The sequence below is a fragment of the Lagenorhynchus albirostris genome, chromosome 5, assembly GCF_949774975.1.
Source record: "Lagenorhynchus albirostris chromosome 5, mLagAlb1.1, whole genome shotgun sequence".
NCBI classification, from domain to species: domain Eukaryota; kingdom Metazoa; phylum Chordata; class Mammalia; order Artiodactyla; family Delphinidae; genus Lagenorhynchus; species Lagenorhynchus albirostris.
Window position 1 is genome coordinate 129869251 of NC_083099.1, and position 25825 is coordinate 129895075.

A 25825-nucleotide genomic window follows, 5' to 3' on the forward strand; every position below is an offset into this window, starting at 1 on the left:
GACTTCTACCTTACAACAGTCACAAAATTTAGTTCCAGGTGAATTTGGTATATTTTGAAATTCATAACTTTTAGAACAAAATATGTATAAAAGAATTTTTTTAAGCCTCAGGGAAGGAACCAATTTTTTAAACCTAACACAGAAAAGGCTCAAGCATAAAGGAAAAGAATGATCAATTTAACTGAAAAATTCTGTATAATTAAAGACAGCTACAGACCATGTTAAAGTCAAGCCACCTACTTGAAGAATCCCTGTAAGAGATACAGCATTAGGATCAAAATAATAATATATAAAATCCATGAGAAAAATAGGCACATAGATAATATATTCACAAAATAATGACCAATAAATATATGGAATAAAGCTAAGATTCATGGTAGCCAGGGAAATATAAACTAAAACAAACAGCTATTATCTCACAGCTCTGACTGGAAAACTTCAAAAGTGGTGAGACTAAGTGTTTTAGTGATGACTTAGGAAAACCAGAATTCTCTTACACTACCACTGGGAGTGCAAACTTGCACACCACTTTGGAGAGCAACTTGACAACATCTAAAGTCACAGAGCATACATCTAAAATCATAGAGTATCTACCACCTGAAATTCCATGTGGGTGCATATGTCCAGAATATCTAGCACATTTCATTTGCATGAGAAAATATTATCAAGAATGTACACTTGCAGCACGGTTCAAAATGGCAAACAGTAACAGTTGACATGACCATTAGTGAGGGAAATGGTAAGCAAACTGATATAATGATACTAAACAGCAGTTATGTTGAATGAGAAAGCAAATTACAAAAGAGCACTTGTGATAGGCTATCATAAACTTTTAAAAAGCTGCTATATATTATTTATGGATGTAAACACATGGTAAAGTATAAAATCTTAAGTAGAAAGGAGTCACACCAACTTCAGAATAGTGGGTTAGCTCTATGGAGGGAAGGAGGAGATGGCCTCAGGGAAGAGTACAAAAGAGTAACATTTTATTTCTTTAAAAATCAGAAGCATATATGGCAAAATAGTTTATGAAGAGTACAAGGGCATTTATATTATTATTATTATGTATATTTGAAGTATTTTGCAATTAAAAAGAATTTTAATGGGCACATATGGTATAACAGTCAAATAATAACATTAAGTATTCACACCACAAAAACTTGTCAAGTAATAATATTAATTATTTTAAGCCACAGAACTTATGTACATACATTACAGCATGTGATAAATATGAGTTAAAAATAAATTCTAAAATTTGCAATTTACATTAGGGTTTTAAATTAATAATTTTCCTAATGAGCTTTGAATCTCATGCAATTTTAAAATGTCCTTATGCTAGAATTTTAAGGGATGCTCTCGAGTTAACAAAGATATATAAATAAACTTTAATTAATGTGATATTCTGAATTTCAGTCTTATTTTGGAAAGCTTTTTCTTTAGCATATAAACAATAACAAGCTTTACATTTATATTTACAAGTCTCAAAGAAATGTGCTAAGAGTCCTAAGTATGAAGAGTAGGTATCCCACTTAATTATAGTGTTTCACCAAGAACCTGATGCCCTAAATAATAATGTGGAAAAACAATGCTCCATTATTCCCTTTTCTTTTCTACTTGGGGTTTGGGTCAGAAATCAAGATGTACCAATCCTGGAAAAGTTATAAACAAAGTCTTACTATAAAACAATTTTTAAAGGAAAAGTGTGTAATTTTCACAGAGGAGTAACACAATCCTTTGGGTTTACCATGTCAGAGAGAGACACAGAAAAAGAGAGAATATTTTAAGAAAGGGGTTAAGAAGAGGTAGTAGCATTTTGCTATCTGTACTTCACTTACTGACTCCTTGAGCCTCAAGACTATAAGATAATAAATACTACAGAGAAAAATTTAGGAGACAGACAAAACTGGGCCGGACACTGCGTCTACAAATACAACTCGAGATCTTTAACTCACACGTAATACTTCACTCTCCACTACGATACTCTGACCACATTCATACTATTTCAATAATAACCATTTTACCCAGTTGATGGTAAGCAGTAATTTTATTTAACATGAGTTGCTTTTTGCCAATTAAACATTTGCAACAGAGATGATTAGCTGATTCTTCAAGTAACCTTGCTATTAAAGATGCTAATATTTCCCATGTGATGGAAGACTGCAATAAAATTATTCCAAGTTCCAAACTTCCACACTTTTATATTTTGGGCACGATTTTTAAGGGCAATAGCGCTGTGGCAAAAGGCAGGTTTTCACCTACCCCATTTCAGCCTGTTAAACTGAATTTTACTTGGTATTAAAATTCCTAACTTGTACTTCGGAAGGCTAGAAAAAATCACCTCCCCGCAACTCTCTAATTTAGTCTAACTTTGACCTGTAAGAATAGCAAAATTTGCTTACAAAATTGAAAGGCTCCTACTACATTTTTATATTTTTTGTTTTTTCCACCACTTAAGTTTCAGAAATAACTCATTTATTTCTTTGCTGTTGATAGAGGAATAACTACCACTCTGCTTCACGAATAAAATAATCTAACTCCTGTTTCTCTCAAATTCTCACCCTCTGGAGACTCATTCCAACTGAGTAATAAATTCACTGACAAGTCTGCAATTCAAATTTCACTAGTACAAGGAAATTCTTCTTCTACAGTAAAAGGTCCGTGTTGTGAATTTAATTTTCTGAATTTCATAACCCTTTACAAATGGAGGCACCTTAAAGTTTAGTTTATACTCTTTTATATAGGATTTCAGAGCATGCTTTAAATAGCTTAAGATAAGCTATATTAATAGCTTAATGTCATTTTATCATTAAAATAATCTATAAATATCAGAATACTAATTAATTTTGTTGTCATAACTAATAAATAAGTCTTAAAATATCTGTAAATGTAAATCAACCCTCTCAATTCATTTACCTCACTCAGACTGTTCTAGAACATAGATCAACAAACTGAATGGGTTTATCAGTATAATACAGTTGTAGAACGCTTTCACAAATTCCAGTTCTGTAATTTAGGGTTTTTCCCTGTTTATTTTTAAATGTACAAAGAGATTAAACTATTAATATAAATATTTTCTCTCCAGTATGTAATATTCTTATGTAAAAGAAAAGGTTTCCGAACATTTACAAAGCAATCTAAAGGTAAGTAAACCTGATTTTAGGATCATTACATTAACCAAAATAATTTTCCAGAGAAGGTCCTATTTGAAAGAATGCTCACTGGCCTTCTCACATCAACACTTCAAGATGAATCCAAATCCACTGCCTTTGCTTGATTTACTTCAGGGATCAATTCCAATGGGGAAAAGAAAAAAATCTCAGAAAAAGGTCTCACGACAGAGCGGACAAGTGGATTTGTTGCTAGACGTAAACCATTTGTACTGAAAAAGAAAAGTGTATTTAAATGTTAAAAACTTTTAAAATTGCCATTTTACATACACATCTAAAGTTACCTTCAAATGATAAAGTAAGACAAGGGAGAATACTGAAATGTTTGCTCCCCTCCGCTCATCCCCAAAATCAACACAACTCAGTATTCCTTCCAAAGGCCACACTGTGAAGCTTTCCACCTAGGCTCATGCACACAACCACAAAGATGTGTGAGGAAGACCTCCTGTGAAGGAACTGAACATAGGGTGGCTTTCTTTCCAATACGCTGTTTAAAAAGAGCAAAAAGCTCTGATGCCAGATGGCTCTCAGTTCCAATATTTTCAGTCTCCTTTACGGTGTAGATCTTACAAGACCATCTATTTTTTGAGTGCCGAGGGCTATTTTAGAAACATCCACTTTTTAAAGGGCTTTGATGCCACCAGTCTCAGTAAATTACTAATTATCTTTCACAAATTTTGAAAAATCATTTTTAATATGTCTCCCATTAACCACAATTAAGAGTTTAACATCTACTGTTTTCCAAGGTTAGATATCATACATATATATTATATATAAGATATAAATAAGTTAATTTCTCTTTAGCTTACCAAGCAGGCTGAATGGAACTTTTTCTTGCATGTTCTACAGGCTTTTTTGGGAAGAGAATAGTTGAAACCATGAATGACTGAGAAACAAATCATACAATCTTCAACACCCTCAAAACGTTTGTCTACATTATTTTTCCATAATGCTAAGCCTTCCATAATACTGCCATTCTGTTAACAAGAAAAATAGATAAATAAAGTCAATACACACTGAAGACCACCAGTATTATTTTTATTCAGTTTCACAAATTTTAAAGTTGTATTATAATTTGGAGAGAAGAGAATCTGCTTGGCTATATTCACGATTCTAAGTTTTAAGAATACTCGTTTTTAAAATGACCTCCCAGGTTTTAGGAACCAGATTTCTACATTAAAGGCAGACTTGAAAGAAAGGCTCCTGCCCCAATTTTCAAGTTTTATAGTCTTAGCTTATTGTTTGATGAAACTTTTTAAATAATTAAATCATTTGGATCAGCTCTCCTAACTTCTAACTAAAAATGATGAAATTAACTATCTCACCTACTCAAATGCTGATTTGTTCCAGCTCTACAATATTGGTGAATATACTTGTTTTAAAATAATTTTTCTTTACTGTAGAATGTCTGAGATACATGACAATGTGCAAACAAAACTAGAAACTTACAATTTGTTTAAAAGGCAAAGGTCTTTGAAAGTACTGGGATTTCTCTAACCACAGAAGGAAAGTTGAAATGTTAAAGTAAAGTAGCTCAGAAGACATTCATCTGTCCCATGTCTCACAAAATGATTCCCTCTCAAACTTTAATACCATGTATTGTTCTGTATCATCTACAATGTCAATGAAGTGAAGTCAATTCTTCTCAAACACCAGAAGAGAAAAAGCTGTAGAGCCTGAAAAATTAAAACAGCTTGGCAGGGGACCTCCCTGGTGGCACAGTGGTTAAGAATCCACCTGCCAATGCAGGGGACATGGGTTTGATCCCTGGTCTGGGAAGATCCCACATGCCGCAGAGCAGCTAAGCCCGTGTGCCACAACTACTGAGCCCATGTGCCACAAATACTGAGCCCATGTGCCACAAACTATGGAAGCCTGCATGCTCTAGGGCCCACGTGCTGCAACTACTGAAGCTCACGCACCTAGAGCCCGTGCTCCGAAACAAGAGAAGCCACCACAATGAGAAGCCCGCGCACCACAACAAAGAATAGCGCCCGCTCACTGCAACTAGAGAAAGCTCGTGCGCAGCAAGGAAGACCCAAAGCAGCGGGAAAAAAACAAAAAAAAAACAAAAAAAACCCCACCAGCTTGGCAGATTCAAATCATTTAGGCATGTATCTGTTTATCCAACAAAATACAGTATCTATTTCTACTTAAGCAGAAGAGATATATTTTTGTTTTATGGCCCTTTCAAATAGTAAATCAGCAATCTTTCTCTAGTTTAGAAAGCCAAATGTGTACACAGACACTTACTTGATGGGTAAGGTAAGTGCTTAGCTGCAGCATCCAGTTTCGCCACTGCTGAACAGCTACTCCAACTCTTTTCCCACTTTCTACTGTTATTGAACCCAATGGATAATTTGAAGGCAGCTGTATTATAAGTTCAATAACTATATCTTCAATAGTATAAGTGGCCATGACTTCTCGAGTAGTAGCTCGAGCTTTAACCTGCAACACATGGAAGGTAATATTTTTTTTGCCAAATTTCTTTTCTTCCCTTTCATTCAAAAACCATCTTGACAGGTTGACTGCTAGCAGCCAGTCCTCATTCAAACAAAACACAGGTAAACAGTGTTCACTTATCTGACATGAGATGTTTAATAAATAGGTTCAAATACCTGAAATGTTTTATAGTGATGTTATGACATTCAAAGATGTTTCAAAAAGAAATGCACTACTCATTAAAAAGTATGTTTTAGTATATTAGGCTTGTCACATCATAGTTTTTGCATAGACCAATAACAGAATGGGTTATTATTATTCTTTCTTTTCCAAAGCTAACATATCAAATATCACTTCTATTTAGATGTTTTTCAAGTCTTTCTCTACCACAGAATTCTCCTGAGCTTTAGAGCCAACCAGCAACTGCCAGAATATTTATACCTGATCTTGATTTTCTTACTAGCATTGCAAACTCAACATAAAACACAAATTATCATCCTTTAAAGATTTATTCCTCTGGCTTTCCTATTTCCACGCTAAAAACCGTAGCATCTTCTTAAAATTCTCCTTCTACCACATTCCAGATATTAACTAGTTGCAAGTTTGGATAAATCACCATAAAATTTCTCACATCCCCTCCCCCTTTAAGGACTATTCTCACTGATACTGCCTTCCCTGGGCCCTCCTCATAATGTCTACACATTACAAGTCTCCCTAACTATTCACCTGAACCCAAGCTCCATGCCAACAGCCCATGTTATAAGACTTCAGTCACAGAAATTTCACAGATTATAACTCTGACAGTGTCACTGCCCCGAAAGCAAAATTTCAGAGAATTCCCTGGTGGTCCAGTGGTTAGGACTCCACACTTTCACTGTTGAGGGCACGGGTTCAATCCCTGGTTAGGGAACTAAGGTCCATAAGTCACGCGACACAGACAGAAAAAAAAAAGAAAAAAAAAGAAAAGAAAAATTTCAGTGGCTACATAGGCCCAAATATTTTAGACTGTTACTTGAGGCCTTTCCCAGTATGTCCCCAGTTCATCATAGAAGCAGTTTGTTCTCTATTTACCTTCATGAATCCTACTCCATATGAATACTGGGCTATTCATTTCTTAGGCCATCACAGAAATTACATTCCCATCTTCAAGCTTTTTGCTTTTACCACACTGTTTTCTCTATATTAAATGCTTTTCCCCATAAGAAAATCCTGCCTATCTCAAAGTAAAACTCCTCCATAAAGTCTCACCTAATCCCCTCAGCCAGATGAACTTTTCCCACTCTGACCGCAGAGCATTATTCCTCTTAATGTGCCACTTTCCAGTTTCCAATGCAAAAAAACCATTATCAGTATCGCTCTTTTCCCTTTATTAGACTGTATGTTATTACAGGACAGGAATCTGACCCTTCTACACTGTTCATTTTGCAGGTGACTGGCACACAGTGCCTGGCATCTGTAAGCATTCCAATATATATTTTGAATTAACTAATGAATGTCCAAGAACTATTTGGTGGGGGTAAATAAAATTATAACATCATTTTAACCTATGCATTGAGATCTGATATCCAATAATCCGAAAATAAAGTGGACAATTTCTGTAAATTCTGAACCAAGAGTTACAATTGTGATGATACTCACTACAACTGATAGACATAACCAATACTGAAACAACTTTTCTAGAAAAAATCCAAGACAATACTAACCGTCATGCCATTAAATAGCTGTGTACTTGTTTGCACAGAAGATATTTCTTGAAAAGAAAGAACACTGCTAACATACTTGCTTGTAAATCTATCTACAATATTGAAAACACGCTTCTCACTACTATTCCACCACAGCCTAACCATGGCGGGCAAGTCTTTTAATGTCATGTGATAGACTGAACAAGCCAAATGTGGAATATGGTATGGAAGAGTTGAGGTATCTGAGGAAAAAACAAATTCTTAGTTAGTAACATATATTTCTTACATAGAATAACAGACTAATATTAGTATTTTCTTAGAAAATCATTTTCAATTCCTTAACACTAGTGCTCATAAAACAAACATACCAAAGAAACCAGAACTCGAGTATTAGCTTTTTCTCACACATTCAAAATGAACAATTAGAACTGTAAAAATAATGAAAATCCTGAATGACACTGAAAAATCTGCTTAGAAAGCACTCTTTATTTCACATGAAAGATCACAAATACAGTGAAACACACACAGTTCAAAGAGGAGGAAGAATTATAAAGATTCTTTTTCTTATAAATTATGAAAAAGAGTCTGGCCTCCTTTACTTTTCCCAGAGCTCACTGATGTGTTATGCAAAAGTTCTAGAATCCCACCTCAGTACTCACAAGACAAAGTCCCATCCTCAGATCTCCAAGGCATTTAAAAAATTCCTATTCTCAGGAAATCACTTAGAACACTGCGGCCCAGCTAGATGCATGCATGTCTATCCCTTCAGCTAAAATGTGAGCTCCCGGAGTGAAAAATAAATTTTACTTATCTTTGTTTCCCCAACTGAAGACTATTTATTTACAGGCCTACAAAACATATTGCATAACAAATACTTGTTTACTTAGTAAAAGATAATAGTCTCAACAAAGTAAACTTCAAAAATTAATTAAATTCTTAACAACCTTATGCACAAAATCTAATTATATGTCCTATTTAGAGAAATACGGAAAATCTGGCACTTCAACACTCTCATAGCCAGGACACACATCTGGGATTATTCTCCATGCCCTCAGGATAACCTGATCTGAACCTAGTCTCTAAGAAAGAACACAAACACACATCATACTGACCTCTAATACCCAACTGGAGTTCTTCTGTAAAGAATGTTTTAGGGTCCTTATTGGAGAGCTCAACAGCTGTCTCTGCAAAGGTCGGATTTTCTGGCATAAGCCTGAACAGGTGATAGAGCAATTTATTCAAGCTTTTTGTTTTTCGAAGGTACATTGAATACAGAGCTCGAAGCTGGTGGAGAGTAAACAATTTTTGTTAGGAAACCCAATTAAACGAAGAAAATCAGTAGATATGAACAAACTAACGTGTAACAGACTGTACAAGAACACAATACAAAAATGAATTCATTTGAACACTGAGAATGACATGGAAGAGTCCTATAAAATATATGCCACAGTTTTACTTTCCAGTTGTGTCATTTGAAGGCACTGCTCCCGCTTCTCATAAACTAGCAGAAGTTTTCACTATCCCCTCATTATCAGACATATGCCTCTAACATCTTTCTCAAACTGTCTCCCTGTTGATAAGTTCACATCCACTTGGAGTCTCTGAGCTGAGAAAAATCTATTCACCATTCCCCAGAGACGATTTGCTCACTCTCCTCCCAAATCTTCCACAAGTTCCTTCCGCAACATAATCCCTAATCTTTCAAAATTCTGCTTAAAACGAATCCCATTTTTATGGCTGACCTCATGCTATATCAAACATTTCAGCATCCCTTTATGACAGCACAAACTAGTATTTCAAAATGTCTTGGGGTCTTCTCATTAGTTGTTTTATAAATCAGGACATTTCACAAAAAATATGGATTCTTTTTCTGGTTTCTTTTTAAAAAAACAGGAAAATTTGGCACCGTTGGGTGTACTATAGGTATCTATGTGAGACATGTGCTTTAGACTTGTTCCTCAGTAATGTAGTTTTCATTCATTAACATTTACCTTGTAGCTCTTTGGTATTTGTACCCGTTTTAAAATTATTTCTTACACTATGTTTCTTCATAGTACAAATATACCATTTTCTGAACACTATGAATGGTCAAATACAAAGATCAAGCCATAGTATTTGGAACTGATTCTTAAAAAAATGATCAAAGAACCTTTACAATGAAGAAATCTGGAGGACACTACCTTTACCAAGTAACCAAACTTAACATCACCAATAAAAGGACAGATGACATTCTGTGCTCCTGAGGTGAGGCACTGAGAATACATCACCACTGTGCAGTAAATACTCTTGATGAAAAGCAACCAGAATCTAATGTTGAGGAAACTGCCAGACAAATCCAAACTGGAAGACAGTCTACAAAATAACTGATCCGGTGAATGACACCAAAGAAAAGTAGAGGAATTATAAGCTAAAGAAATATGACAGACAAATGCAAACATGACTCTTGATTGAAACCTCAATATAGAAGGAAATAAAACTATAAAGGACATCTGACAACTGGGAAAATTTAAATACAAATTAGATAATATTACTGCATTGAAATCAAATTTGAGTGTAATATTTATATTACATTTATGTTGAAACATGTCTTGTTCTTAGGAGACATATGTTTAAATACTTTTGGTAAAGCATCATGATGTCTGCTGTCCACCTTCTCTGTAAATCCGAATATTTTTCAAAATAAAAAGTTGGAAGCAAAGTAGAATTTCTTAAAAAACTTAATACACATAGCATTGGGCTTTTAAAAACACATGTCTATTACCCAGCAATCACACTCTTAGGTATACAACGCAAGAGAAATGAGAAATATATGTACACCAAAAAAATTTATGCACAAATGCTCACAGCAGCTTTATTCACAATAGGCAAAAAGTGGAAACAACCTAAATGCCCACTGGATGACTGGATAAACAAAATGTGGTATAGTCATACAACGCAATATTATTTAGGCATAAAAAGTAATGCCATACCGATACATGCTATACTACGAATGAATCTTGAAAACATTATGCCATATGAAATAAGCCAGACACAAAAGGCCACATATGTGAAAGGTCCACAGTAGGCAAATCCATAGAGACAGAAAATAGATTAGTGGTTGCCAGTGGCTGGGGAGTTTGAAAGGAAATGGGAAGTGACTGCAGATAGGTAAGGGATTTTTTTGGGGGGTGGAAGGATGTTGAAACTATTCTAAATTTAGATAGTGGTGATAGGTGCACAATTCTGTGAATACACTAGAAACACCAAGCTGTACACTTTAAATAAATTTGATGATATGTGAAATATATCTCAACAAAACTATAAAAAACATACATACAGGTGCGTGCACGTGCGTGCACACGCGCGTGCGTGCACACACACACACCTTTGCTTCTAATGCAATCTGATTCACTAGTTTTAAGAAGAACGTTAAAAACAACTCAGATTAAGGACCAAAGTTTTTTAAAATTTTTCGGTTTAAGGATTCCTCTAATTAGTGTTATTTACTGGGTTATGCTGGTTTATCTGTTGACAGCTCAGTTCAATTTCTAGGCTCAGTAAATGCTGCTGTAATGCTTTGTGCCCCCTCCCCCTCCCCCACTCTGGCCTAATGGGAAAGATGAGGCGTGGCCAGATTCCTAATTTCTGAATATACGATAACGAGAACGAAATTCTTACACATAAAAACTTCAATTTGCTGTAGTTTTTTAGAGACCAATAATATTTTAAGAAACAAATTTAAAAGCTTAACAAGGAGCTCTTGAAATACATCATACAGCGAATTAAAATTAGCTCAAATCACAAACATAAGTGGTAGGACTGAAAAGAAATAAAATAATTTGAACATCTAGATCAGTGCTGCCTCTGTGATTTGATTTTCCCCTTAAAAAATGCAAAAGTGCTTATGTTTCTATATTTATACCAAGGTATGGGTTATTAGCAACATAAATTATAACTTAAGGATTCTAAAAAATTACATTGGAAATGAATGCCAAGATGTTTAGTCACACTTTAAATATGTAATAATTAAGTCTTTTTGTATTAACCTGTCAAAGAAGCCACCTACTTTATTAAACTGATTCAATCAATGTGTTAATCTTTTTAAAAGTGGGAATCTGTCAAAAGAATTTTTAAAAATGGAGATTTCTCCAACTTCCTTCTTAAACATGAGACAACAGAGACACCTAGTGCCTGCTAAAATAATTTGGTCAAAATAATTACAATAGGATATTTTCTATATTTAGTGATAATAGTCTGAATTATATAAGGTAGTATTTCACAGATCTTTCTCTGAACACTGATTTTCAAGTAAGGCAAATTTCCAATGATGTAGTAATTGACATCTCCACAAGAGTCAGAAGTTGACCAAAGGAAAAAGAATAGCAAGATCCGATTCTTTTGAAACTCTTTACTGTGGTAGCACAAAATTAAATTATAGAAATCTGGTTTCCTGCAATAAAAGGACTTGGTGGCTACATTCAGTTAGAAAAAAAAATTAATCTAAGCACATTCCAGAGATTAATTACTTTTGCAAAAAAACTGTGTGTGTGTGTGTGTGTGTGTGTGTGTGTGTGTGTGTGTGTGTGTGTGTGTGTGTGTAAAAACCTGTAGGAGGATGAGGAAGCAGAGAGAGAAATAAATTTAGCAGAATGTCTGAAATTAGCCAGATAAGATTAGATTAAAATGTGAGGCATTTCCCCTTTTTTTCCAAAAGGAGGGGAAGAAAAGGGTTTAGGACAGTAACAGAAATACATATAGGACAGAACTGTCAAAAGTCGTCTCATTTTATTTACCTGAGATGCAGCAGCTTTGAAGAAAGTAAGTATTAATTTCCAAGTGAGGAGGTATCCCAGAACATAGCAGAAGTCTTCACTCAGTGGCTTAATAGTAACTATCTGTCCAACAGGAATACATCCCAAAACATTTTCTAGTAAGTCTTCTTGAGTGCTAAGAAGAGACATCAGTGCTGCTGGTGGTGACCTAAGAATCAATGATTAAGCACCACAATTTTCTTCATAACTTGTCCCTTAACAAATTGACAGCATGTATAAATTTCAAGCATTTAAAAAAAAATCTTTATTTTCCAAAAAACATTTTAAAAGTCCCCCTTTATAGATTCAGTTTTGACCCCTAATTCACATAGAGGCAGTTACAGAATTTGAAAGACATAAAGTATTATATAAATATATACCTACATTTCCATATTTATAAATATAAAAAAATAAAAATATAATTTTTATATTTATAAATATATAAAATATGCTATAAAATATGAACTCTAGAAGTTAGCACTTAAAGGAAAGACCCTTTTAGAAAACATATATTTCAACCTTCTGTTTTATAGATGAAAAAAAAAATCAGATACCCAGAGAAGCTAAATTATTAGTCTGAAGTCCCTTGGCTAGTCAGGGGAATGATTAGGGCTAACAAATTCTATCAGGTCCTTTATCATCCTATAAAGGGTAAAAAGATCATAAGACTCTATGTTTCTTCAATGAAGTAAATTTTAACATTCACATTAATTCATGACAATGTGAAGTAATTTTCTTCTTTACGGAAGTACTGCACTCATTAACACTTACAGATGAGCTTATAAGATTCTCAAAAAGTGAAATACTTGCGTGCATCTCCTGTCAAACTCTCTTCTCTCTGACATTCTAGCTTGGTTCTCTCCTTCCACCTCTGTGATCTTTCTTCCCTTGTGGTTTCCTACTACCAGTCCATAAACAAGTCTTCTTTAAGCTTCTACCCTTAAGTTTTTACCTTCAAGACCACCATCTCATGTACCAACCCTTTTCCATTCCATACCGTCACTAGATTTTACAAACAACAGCTCTCCACTTTCTACACTAACCTCCATGCACTGCTACGACTTCTGGCATGGCGTCCCCCTCTGCTTGCTTCTTCGTACAGTTTAGGCTTTATACTGTTGCCAGAATCAGCTGGTAGTATCCCATCTTCTACCAAACAATGCCCCGACTCCTAGAAAATGTCATTTTGAAGGCCCTTCATTACCCTTCCAGCTTCATCTTCCACTCTACCCTCCTTGCCTGCTCCACACATATTCATTTATACTTTTATTCAACAAATGAGCACTATTTATGACTGTTTTAGGCCAAAAAACCTGGGTCTGTGAATACAGTCAGGAACAAGAGACAAAAATGTCTGCCTTCACAGAGCTTATATTCCAGTGGAAGAAGATCTAGACAATTAAAAAATACATTAAATGGCAACTACTCAATATTCCCCAAGCATTTCCTGAACACTCATGCCTCAATGCCTTTGCACATGGTGTTCACACAACTTTTCCCTGCCCTACTAAAGTGCTCCCTAATCTGAAATGTCCAGCATAAATGTCTCTTCCTCACGAGAATGTCTTCTCTTCCTGGCACAGCAGTTGTGTCCCTCTAACATCATCCTTTTTCTTAGCACTTGTCATACACTGTCTTCTATTATAGGGTAGTATCATCTAAATTAGATTATAAACTCTTTAAGAAAAATACTGTTTACCTAACACTGTATTCTCCCCTCAATGTTTAATTAATACTTTGCACAAAGGGGTGCACAATAGATTTTTGAATTGATATACTCTTTCCACAGCTCCCATGTGGCCAAAGACAATTTTACTAAACAGTAGCAAACTGAAAATGATTTAGGAACAATTAAGGAGAGAGAGTAACTATCTCTTTGGGTGAACTCTAAATTTCATTTGTATCTCACAGATAAACTTACAAGATCTGAAGGAACATATACTCTAAATTTAGAGCTTTTGTATTGCCTCAGTCTTCTAAAGTCATTATGATGGATTATGAGAATTTAATAAAGCAAACTACAGATGGTCCCCAACTTACGATGGTTTGACTTACAATTTTTCAACTTTGCAATAGTGTGAAAGCAATAAGCAATCGATAGAAACCATACTAAGAATTTTGGTCATTTCCCAGGCTGGCGATATGCAGCACACTACTCTCTTATGATGCTGGGCAGTGGTGGCGAACTGCAGCTCCCAGTCAGCCACGCGATCACACGGGTTAACAACCAATACACTCACAACCATTCTTACCACTTTTCACTTTCTGTATTCAATAAATTACATGAGATATTTAACACTTTATAAGATGGCTCTGTGTTAGATGATTTTTTTTTTTTTTTGGCTGCCTTGGGTCTTCGTTGCTGCGTGCGGGCTTTCTCTAGTTGCAGTGAGCGGGGGACACTCTTCGATGCGGTGCGCAGGCTTCTCACTGCAGTGGCTTCTCTCGTGGAGCACGGGCTCTAGGCGCGCGGGCTTCAGCAGTTGTGGCGCACGGGCTTAGTTGCTCCGCGGCATGTGGGATCTTCCAGGACGAGGGCTTGAATCCGTGTCCCCTGCATTGGCAGGTGGGTTCTTAACCACTGCGCCACCAGGGAAGTCCCCGTGTTAGATGATCGTGCCCAACTGTGGGCTCATGTAAAGTGTTCTGAGGCTGAGTAGGTGAGGTTAAGCTGATGTTCGGTAGGTTAGGGGTGTCAAATGAATTTTTTAAGATTAATTAATCAATTAATTTATTTTCGGCTGTGTTGGGTCTTCATTGCTGCGCGTGGGCTTCCTCTAGTTGCGGCAAGTGGGGGCTACTCTTTGCTGCGGTGCGTGGGCTTCTCATTGCGGTGGCTTCTCTTGTTGGGGAGCACGGGCTCCAGGCACACGGGCTCAGTAGTTGTGACTCACGGGCTCTAGAGGGCAGGCTCAGTAATTGTGGTGCACAGGCTTAGTTGCTCCACGGCATGTGGGATCTTCCCGGACCAGGGCTGGAACCCGTGTCCCCTGCATTGGCAGGCAGATCCTTAACCACTGCACCACCAGGGAAGCCCTCAAATGCATTTTTGACTCAACACAATTTTCAACTTACAATGACTTTATTGGGATATAACCCCGTAAGTCAAAGAAGCTTTGTATTAAAAAAAACTTACAAGGCTGGTTCTTCTTCTTCATCTCCATATGACTTTAGATTATCCTGATCATATTGTGGGAATTCAGGCATCAATCTGGAAGTTAGAATATTTAAATTATATTAAACGGTTCATTGTTAAATCATGCTTAAAAGCAAAAAGACCAATACTTATTCTGTAATGAGTATTTTTACTGAGTTTTTTCTGAAATAACCCATTATGGCCAGGACTATCTAAATGTAAACTGTGCATGGAGAACAGTGACCTAAAAGATCAAAAACTTGGCATCCCTGTTATTGAAATGCATAGTCAAGCTTACTCTGTTGTTGTTTTAACTGTGACTTTTTTTAATGACTAAAAGTTAAAGCTAAATATATATTCCATTTTTTTAGAACACCACGACACTGATTCAATTGAAGAATTCTTACTTGTATAGCATGTGATAAACAGCAATTTGCACAGGCCGAGCTCTGTAAAGGAGTAATGGGGCTAATGTATTTAACAAAGTCTGGAGATACTCTGGCAAGTTTGTTTTTTGGCCAGCAACCAATCTTGCAGGGAGTTTTTGACTCAATAGCTGATCCTTTGGGATATAAGTTAATGTTTCACACATGGGCTTCAGCATTGCATTCTGAAATGATGTTTCAGATGTATCTTTGCTTTCTCCTGATGACAAAAAGGAAAGAAATATTCATACCCCAAAACAAAGTGAGTAATACAGCTTGACCCATTCACAGACAACCAAATGTTACTTAAGAAAATGAAATAAAAACTTGACAAACATTAAAGCAGTCCTAACTAGAAACATGAACTGAATATATATTTCAGATAATCTCAACTATTTAATGACTTCTATTATCTCATCCTTAAAAAAAAAAAAAAGACATGTGAGTTAAAAAAATCTATTCTTGTTATCTGAATTAGTATTATTTTAATTTTCAATGGTCTTCGGATGTCTTGCCATTTTTCAATTCTTGTCTGTAAAGCAGAAGCATATACGATGCTTCTGAGATGCCAAGCTTTCTCTCTGGCTCTTTTACTATTTTGTACTGTGTGACTTAAACATCCAGAGTTGTTTTGTTTTTTTTTTAACTTTTCAACAAGTCATTTTCAATGAATCTCACTATTATTCCCTTTTTCACTTGCCTGTAACAGTCACCAAAAGAGGTAAAAGCAAACTGTGGATGCCTGGAGAAAAAAATTCTTTCCATTCACTGATTAGATTTACAGGAAGACTGCCAGTGGTATCCAGAGTTGTGGAATCAAAAAAAGCACTGAGTTCACAGGTCAAATCACAGCTGACACAGGCAAACAGTTGTACAAGTGGAACAGAATACAATGTCTGATTCTCATTTGTTGTCTGAAGAAACAAAAATTAAATAAGTAAGCAGACTTCTAGAATACTACAAATCAAGGCAATAAAGAAAAGTCCCTTTCATTTCTCTAAATTTGAAAAGAAGCAGGTGAAATGCATAGTCTCAGAAGACATTTATATATTTTACATCAAAATAACTTCGTTTCAAAACTAAATATTAGGAATTATCAGTAGAATCAATCCATTTATTCTAAAATGTTTTTTATTTCTAAAACTATGAAAGAAAATATTATCAATTACCATTTACCAAGTTGAGTACATTAAAAGCACATTTATAATCTTCTCAGGATCCCTATAGGAGCCCTAGTAATTGGGTATTGTTAAACTATTCTAAAATAAGGAAACTGAGGCTCAACTAGGTAAACTTTAATACTCTAAGCCACACAGCTGACAGCAGGCAAAGCAGAGATTCAGACAAATTCAACTCTAACTGACTTGCTATGTGACAGCCCATAAGTATTACACATCTGGTTGCTTTGGGTCATAAAAAGAACACTAATTCCCTCTGAATTTGCTTAATCTTTAATGCATTACTCTGGCAATACTGAAACAGTACATTTTAAGAATAATTTAATTAGAACCAAAAGACCTAAAAACTTGTCATGAAAAGATAAAACCTTAATGGGCTGTACTGCAAATATTATACCAGGATGAGCTAACGGAGAGAACATTTTAAAAGCAATTAGCAGATTTGTTACTGAATGATTTTGACAGACATTAAACCTAAATCATTTTACTGATCTGTCAAGTAGTAGCTGGTGTGGAACATATCTATAAAGTGTTTAAACATTTGCAAAGGCGCTAACTACAATCATTACTTGAAGAAGATTAGCGAATAGTTCTGGTACACAGATATGCACGAAGACCCAGTAGCTGTGATGACCCAGCAGGTTAATTTACCTCCAACCAAGCCAACATGGAGCACATGATGAAGTCCCATTCACTCTCTGCCAAAGGAGATGAGCAGTATTTCAGAAATAGGGAAAGGAACCGGATTATTTCTATATTTACACCGAGTATCTCTGGACTTACTTCTGACAGATTACTGTGATAAAGACAAAAACAAAACAAAACACTGAAGAATTATATAGACATTCAATTGGAAACATTTAAATCTCATATATTTACAATAGACTGACTGAAATGTCTACCATCTTATTGCTCTACAAAACTGTGAGTATAAGATACATAATCTCAGTCCACATCATAAATAGAGGGGAAAAAACTGTATAACGTATTACCTACCAACTGAAAAGAAAAATATCTTCATGATCTTTCTTCCAGGTTATCAGAATTTTTAATATACCATGTAATAGCTCTCCATCATCTATACTTTTGGTTTGCAGACAAGAATTGAAAATGGCGAGATGTCCAAAACCTCCTAAAGCAAAATAAAAAATTAAAAATGTTTTAAATTGTATTGCTACTATAAAAAAGAAAGTCTACTTTGAGATAGGCTAAAAACTTTCTTCAGAAGTGTCCAGGTTAAGAACCCTGAAAATTAGGGCTTACATGAAAGAGTCAACAAATGAGCTTATAAACTCCACAGGGCAGGGACCTTGTCTCCACACCCAGTGCAGAAAAGAAAGTGTGGAGGGGAAGCTGGGAAGCAAGTAAATGATACTGTGCATTAAACTAACCTATGCTACTTTTTTGTTTTCTTAAGTATAGTACTTATTCAGCATACCTACCTCTCAAAAAACAAACAAACCCTAGATAGAGTGCTAAGTTAAATAAAGTTGGAAGATAGAACATCCTATTTCATAATTCATACATTCACTCAGTAAGCATCTGCTATGTCTGGAAAGTTCTTAAGGGTTCCCTACTCTTTACTATCCCTGGTTGCTCCTTATCCTTCAACTCTCAGCTTAAATACTGCCTCCACACTGAAATTCCCAAGTATACAAAGTATGCACCTCCTCATTTCTCTAATATCCCTTATTTGTTGCCTTTATAGCACTAATGTTTACTTGTTTGTTTATTTATTTATTTTGGGGGGAGGAGCTCTACTTTTTTATTATTAAAATTAATAGTTATATTAGTTTCAGGTATACAACACAGCTTTTCTGATATTTTTATACATTATAAAATGATCACCACTGCAGTAAGACCAGTTACCATCCATCACCATACAAGGTTGTTAAAATATTATTGACCTTATTCCCTAGGTGTACATGTTTACTTATTTATTATCTTAATTAGAAAGTAAGCTCCGTGAAAGCAGGAACCTTGTCTGTTTTACTTACCACTAGCCTATGTCCCCCTAGCATGATGCTTGAGATCCAGAGACATTTATTTTGACTGACTAAATGAAGAAGAACAAATAAATGAGTGAATACAAGGTACACTGTTAGATGCTGGGGAGAGAAAGCTGAACAAAATCCAGTCCCTGAAGGGACTCATCTAGCAGTATTGGCAGACTTAAAAACAAATTAGAATATAATATGGACACAAACTGAGAGCCCAGAACAGGAAATCAGATTTGAGTCAGAAGAGGCTTCCTAAAGTTGGTGTGTGAACCGGGATTTATCAAAAGATCAAAGTCTGCAAGCCTAGAAAAGGGACGCTCCAAGGAATGCTAAGGCACAAAGTTGTAAGAAAGTATAGTGTTCAAAATTCATGAGAATTTAGCGTGGTCAGGGTCCAGCATGGAAGCAAAAGAGGTAAAACCGGAGAAATCAGTTGCAGTAAGATTGTAAAATGTCTTATAGGCCAAACTAAGGACTTAGGTTTTTATCCTGTAGGTAAATGGGAACCAAGGAAAAAAGCAAAAATTAATTAATTAATAACAATGTAATCTTCCTTTAAAGGCTGAGGAAGAATTTTTTAAAAAAATCTTCCTGACAAAATAGAAGAGGCTCAAGTTCAATCAGAAACAACTGATTTTCTAATAACTGAAAAGCATTTCTTAGCTAATTCTGTTTTGTCACTTTGGCTGGAAGAGCAAAATTGACTGTCAAATCTTAAAAACATTCCCCTTCCTGTTGGCCTCTGCACAGCTGGGCACCTCTGGTCTGTGCGAACAGCACATAATTGTGTGGCACCGCGGTCCTGTCTCCTGCCCCTTCCCCCTCTCTGCCATCCTTCAGTTATAACCCGTGCTGGAGAAATAACCTACACCTCCATCAGGTAATCCTCTCTTCCATGCACAATAAGTTCAACTGTATCCCTGTTCCAGAACTGCAAATCCCAACCTAATCCCACAGTTTAACTACATAAGGGAGCTCAACGGTAAAGCTTAATGCCACAAAAGTTTATTTTTGACACCGGCTGGCCCTTTGTGCTATCAAGGCAATTCTGTTTCATTATGTTCTTTGATGGACATATTCTTCTTCCACTATTTCAAACTTTCCCTACCCTTCTTAAAATCTACAATCCAGTTTTTACTTATTAAATGACCTAAAGAGACATGAAGCCATGAAGTTCCCAACCCCCTCTATACCTACATGTGCGTCCATCCTACACCTCTCCTTATCTTGTCTCCACCTATACGTGGTTGGTATCTTCTAACTGCTCTAGATCCAGCCCTACATGCCCTCCCCTCTCACCTTCTCAGTGGGAGCTATCATCAGTTATTCCGTCTCTATTTTCTATTCCCCCTCCGTCCCCACAACATGTATTTCCCCTTTGACCTTGTGTTCATCTCCAGCTTTCACCTCTTTCAACATCCCTTTCTGCCAAACACGCAGAACAGACTATCTGCTCCCATTTTCTCACCACTATTCATTCCAACAATGCCAAAGCCAATGGCTGAACTGTGGCATTTAACGGGTGATGAATATTACCTAAAACTCTGCTTTTGCTTATCTTTTTTTATCTTTAGTCCTTATTCTCAAATGTGCCTCCATCCACATACCTATTAAATCTATGTACTGGTGTTCCCTTGATGTTCTTTTCACTCTTCACTCTCCCTAAACAAGCTCATACTCATTTACAGGTTATACTATCACCTACACGACATGGATTTTGAAAGCAGTATTTCCATCCAGCCAATAGTCTATTGCTTACTGACAATCTCCATTTTAGTATTTATTCCAAAGACCCCTTAACCTAATGTGTCTAAAACTCAACATTAGCTCCCTGTATACTCCTTCCCCATGCTCCTTCCAATACTCAAGTCTCCTATAGGGTTTCCTATAAGGCCTAAAGGTACTTCCATATACCCAATCCAGAAATATAATCACAGAACCCCATCAATTCTACTTCCTGCATCTTTCATTTCCATCTCTTTTCCATCTGTGCCTTGATTCAAGCTCTCTTATCTCTCATCATGATTATTGCCATAGCTCTCTACCTAGTCTTCTGCCCCTAATCTCTCTTCTCTCACATTCACCCTTCACACAGTTGTCAAAATAATCTTTCTAACGTAAATGTGATAGTCTTACTACCTTCCTACCTAACTTGGGCCAATAGCTCCTTACCTCCTACCACTTAAAGTCCAAACTCCATAACTGACAAAACTAGGCCTTTATGATCTGTTCTTCAAAAATCCATATTCTTGTGAACCCTAACAGCTTTGTCCCCAACTTTCTACCTTAAATGCCAACCAAAATGAACTATCTACATTCTCCTATGTTTTTGTGTACCTGGAATACCTTTCCCAGTCATGTCCATATGGAAAACTATCTTTCATCACTCCGTTGAAATATTTCTCTTTGTGAAATAGCCAGAACACCTCAAAGCAAAGTGGAAAACTCCTTTTCTGCACTTCCACACATGACATCTTTTTGCTACGTCAGTTATCATACAACTTTATGTCTACCTTCTCTACAAAAGGAACTGCCACATAGCCAGTGTCAGTAAGTGCTTGTTAAATTAATAAGCAAATGAACTAATAGAGTACAGAATGTCCGAAAAGTTTAAAACATAACAAAAGCTGTTCCCTCTTTTGCCTTTGTAAGTTCAATCACTGGTTGACTAGGGAGAGATGACGCATAGCTAAAATAAGCTATACATGGAAAAGAAATGATTAGAGGATATCTGTGGTTGTGAATCTTCCCGTAAGGCAGCAGCATTTCTGACCTGCAAAATGGTAACAGCCACTCTCCAATGACACTCGTCCTACTGAGTCAACTTGTTATATAGCAAAAGTATAAACTAGGAAAAAAATTAATTATAATTCATCTCTGCTAGATTTGGATTTAGATATTAAGAAACACTTCTTTCATCTCAAGCAATAATTAGTGAAATATTTATTACCAAGCAACTAACCATTAATACTGCAAACATCTTCCTTGGTCCAGGCCAAAAGGGCAGGTATACATTGAGCAATGAATTCTTTCTTGTCTTCTTTTGACAAAAATGGACAGAGACTTTGAATGGTATGCATATTACCTTCTGTTAGTGGAAAAAAACTGTTTAAAGAACAAAAAAAAGGTATGAATTATATTTATCCTAAATAGTTATTTCAGAAAATTCTTCTTATTCAGACTATTCAGAAAGACTAGTATTTCCACTATATAAAATAATTGTAGAGAAAAAAAAGAAACTAGGAAAGAGACTGACACTTGCTGATTCTGGATGACAAACTGTGGATAATTATTTTTTGCTGCTTCTTTCTCTTTTTCACATGTTTCTAATTTTTAAAATAACTTTCCCCATGTATAATTTTTTTAAATTATACATGATTATGCTCTCTTTAAGAGTCTACTGATTCAATTTAAAGAGTACCAGTTGCATGTTGTTTGTATGAACTGATATTCATATATGTGCATATATAGTTGGGTTTTATTTACCTAAGTTTTGTATTATTTGCCACTTTGTAGATTGTCTTTTTTTTATATCTTTATTGGAGTATAATTGTTTTACAATGTTGTGTTAGTTTCTGTACAACTAAGTGAATCAGCTATACATATACATATATCCCCATATCCCCTCCCTCTTGAGCCTCCCTCCCATCCTCCCTGGACCAGGGAAGTCCATTCTTTCCACTTTAAAGCTATATAACTAGATTAAAAACAAAACCAGGGACTTCCCTGGTGGCGCAGTGATTAAAACTCTCCCTGCCAATGCAGGGGACACGGGTTCGAGCCCGGGTCCGGGAAGATCCCACGTGCCGCGGAGCAACTAAGCCGGTGCAACACAGCTACTGAGCCTGCGCTCTAGAGCCCGTGAGCCACAACTACTGAAGCCCGAGTGCCTAGAGCCCGTGTTCTGCAAAAAGAGAAGCCACTGCAATGAGAAGCCTGCGCACCGCAAGGAAGAGTAGCCCCCGCTCACCGCAACTACGGAAAGCCCGTGCGCAGCAATGAAGACCCAATGCAGCCAAAAATAAATTAAAAAAGAAACTCCCAAATATTCCACACTATCATAATTTAACTATTTCCCTGTTAGTGGACATTTAGGTTTTTCCCCCAAAATTTTTGCTCTTACAAATAATGCTGTAATAAGTGTCTTCGAGCAGATACTATTCTGCATATGTGCAAATACCTCTTTAGGCTAGATTCCTGGAAGTAGAATTGCAAAATCAAAGGATTTGAGTGTATTATATTTTGATAATTTCAAGTTGCTTTTCAAAAAAGCATAATCAATTTACATTTTCACTAAAAATGTACAAGCTTGGTTTGCTACACACTTAATGACTCTTTTTAATTCCTGGCAATACGGTAGATAAAATGTACTACTTTTAATTTGTATTTCTTTCGTATTTCACATTTCATAAATGAATTATCTTTGCCTATTTCACCTATGAATTACCTGTTCAAGTCCTAGACACATTCTTCAATTTGAATAGTTTTATTAATAGAAGCTATTTATATATTATGAATATTAATTCTTTATTAATTTGCAAGTGTTTTCTTCCATTTTGCCACCTGACCTTTAACCTTTGCTTACTGTACTTTTATCATACAGAAGTTTTTCTTTTTAAATTGTGGTAAAATACACATTATGTAAAATTTACCATATTAAAGTGTACAGTTCAGCAGTGTTATGTTCATTCACATGGTTGTGCAACCAATCCCCAGAACATTTTCATTCACAAAACTGAAACTCTATCCATTAATTAAGAACTCTCCATCTCCCTTCCCCTCAGCCCCTGACAACCATCATTCTACTTTCTGTCTCTATGAATTTGACTATGCTACGTACCTCATATAAGTGGAACCATACAGTATTTGTCTTTTTGTGACTGTTTTATTTCACTGAGCTTATGTCCTCAAGGTTCATCCACATTTTTTTTAACATCTTTATTCGAGTATAATTGCTCTACAATGGTGTTAGTTTCTGCTGTATAACAAAGTGAACCAGCCATACATATACAAATATCCCCGTATCTCCTCCCTCTGGAGTCTCCCGCCCACCCTCCCCATCTACATTTTAACATGTCAGAATTTCCTTCCTTTTTAAGGCAGAATAATATTCCATTATATCCATTATATGTATATACCACATTTTTGTTTATCCATTTATCTGTTGATGGGCACAAAGGTTTTTGTTTTTACAAAATCAGGTATCTATTGTTTCTTTTATGGATTCTGGGTTTGTGCTTTGCTTAAGATCTTCCTCATGCCAAGATTATACAGTCTCATTTTCCCCTAATACTTTTATAGGTCTGTTCTTTACATTTAGTTTTCATCTGTGCTTTACTTTTATGTATAATGTAAGGGAGTGGGTCTCACAATTTTTTTCAAACACATGTCCAATTTTCCTAATGTCATTTATTATTGACTCATCTCACCGATTTGAAAGACCACCTGTATCAAAAACTAAATTTTCATATATGTGTGGACTGGTTTCTGGACTCTATTTTGATCCAGTGATCTGTGTGTTCACCAATTTCATAGTGCTTAATTATTATTTTGGTAGGGCAAGTCCTTTTCACTTTTCTCTTTCATAAATGTCCCAGCTATTCTTAAGCATTTTCTTCCTTCAAATGCATACTATGTTTAGAACAGTTTGTCAAGTTTTTCAAAAAATGGTGCTGAAATTTTGATTGACATTACACTGAAATTATAGATACAACAATTTTTATAATGTATCTTCCCACCTTCTTTTGTGATCTTAAGTTTTACAATTTTAAATTTTTGTTAAATTTATTTCTGGGTATTTACAGTTTTGTTGTCACTGTGAACAGAATTTCTTTTTTCCTATGCCCTTTTTTAACTGATTATTACTGGTGAATAAGAAAGATATTGACATCTGTATGTCAAGTATATGTCCATCTCATTTGCAATTACTTTTAATAGTTCTTTAGTTAATTCCCTATGACTTTTATAATCAGAAAAATATTAAAAATTATGCTGAATAAAAAAAGCTAACATCAGGACTTCCCTGGTGGCGGTGGTTAAGAATCTGCCTGTCAATGCAGGGCACACGGGTTTGACCCCTGGTCCAGGAAGATCCCACATGCCGTGGAGCAACTAAGCCCGTGTGCCACAACTACTGAGCCTGCGCTCTAGAGCCCGCGAGCCACACCTACTGAAGCCCACGCACCTAGAACCCGTGCTCTGCAAAAAGAGAAGCCACTGCAATGAGAAGCCCACGCACCGCAATGCAGAGTAGCCCCCGCTCGCCACAACTAGAAAAAGCCCACGCACAGCAATGAAGACCCAACGTAGCCAAAAATAAATTAATTAAATTACTTTAAAAAAAGCTAACATCAAAAGATCATATGCTATATGACTCTGTTTATGTAACATTCCCAAATGATAAAATTATATAGAGAACAGATTATTGTTTGCCAGAGGTGAGGAGAATGGTAAGAGGGGAGGTGGCTGAGGCAAGAAAGGGTAACATAGGGGATCCTTATGATAAAACTATTCTGTAGCTTGTAATGTGGTGGTGGTAACCCACACAGAACACACACACAAACACGTGAGTGCAAGTAAACTTGGTCAGTGAATTGTATCAATGCCATTCTCTTGGTTGTGAAATTGTACTAAAGTTATGCAAACTGGTACCACTGGAAGAAACTGAATGAAAGGTACACAGAATTTCTTTGTATTTTTTATAATTGCATGTGAACCTATAATCCACATTAATAACTGAACTCAAAATAATATATTTAGGACTTCCCCGGTGGCACAGTGGTTAAGAATCCACCTGCCAATGCAGAGGACACAGGTTCGAGCCCTGGTCTGGGAAGATCCCACATGCCGCGGAGCAACTAAGCCCATGTGCCACAACTACTGAGCCCACGCTCTAGAGCCGGCGAGCCACACCTACTGAGCCCACGTGCCACAACTACTGAAGCCTGTGCACCTAGACCCGTTTTCTGCAACAAGAGAAGTCACCACAATGAGAAGCCTGTGCAC

At 36.1% G+C, this 25825-nt stretch overlaps 1 protein-coding gene across 1 annotated transcript in view; it reads right to left on the reverse strand.

The window, feature by feature from the left end:
* Positions 1 to 1013: 1013 nt before the first annotated feature.
* The window catches only part of LTN1 (listerin E3 ubiquitin protein ligase 1), a 55104-nt gene continuing 30292 nt past the window's right edge, over positions 1014 to 25825 (reverse strand). Inside the window, exons 19-30 of the mRNA XM_060150800.1 lie at positions 21783 to 21925; positions 17817 to 17952; positions 17472 to 17616; positions 16343 to 16556; positions 15625 to 15862; positions 15218 to 15292; positions 12064 to 12250; positions 8404 to 8575; positions 7313 to 7533; positions 5421 to 5615; positions 3977 to 4144; positions 1014 to 3379 (exon numbers count right to left, since the gene is read on the reverse strand). Coding sequence (XP_060006783.1) covers positions 3317 to 3379; positions 3977 to 4144; positions 5421 to 5615; positions 7313 to 7533; positions 8404 to 8575; positions 12064 to 12250; positions 15218 to 15292; positions 15625 to 15862; positions 16343 to 16556; positions 17472 to 17616; positions 17817 to 17952; positions 21783 to 21925 — 1957 coding nt within the window. The 3' untranslated portion in view covers positions 1014 to 3316. The remainder of the gene's footprint in view (positions 3380 to 3976; positions 4145 to 5420; positions 5616 to 7312; positions 7534 to 8403; positions 8576 to 12063; positions 12251 to 15217; positions 15293 to 15624; positions 15863 to 16342; positions 16557 to 17471; positions 17617 to 17816; positions 17953 to 21782; positions 21926 to 25825) is intronic.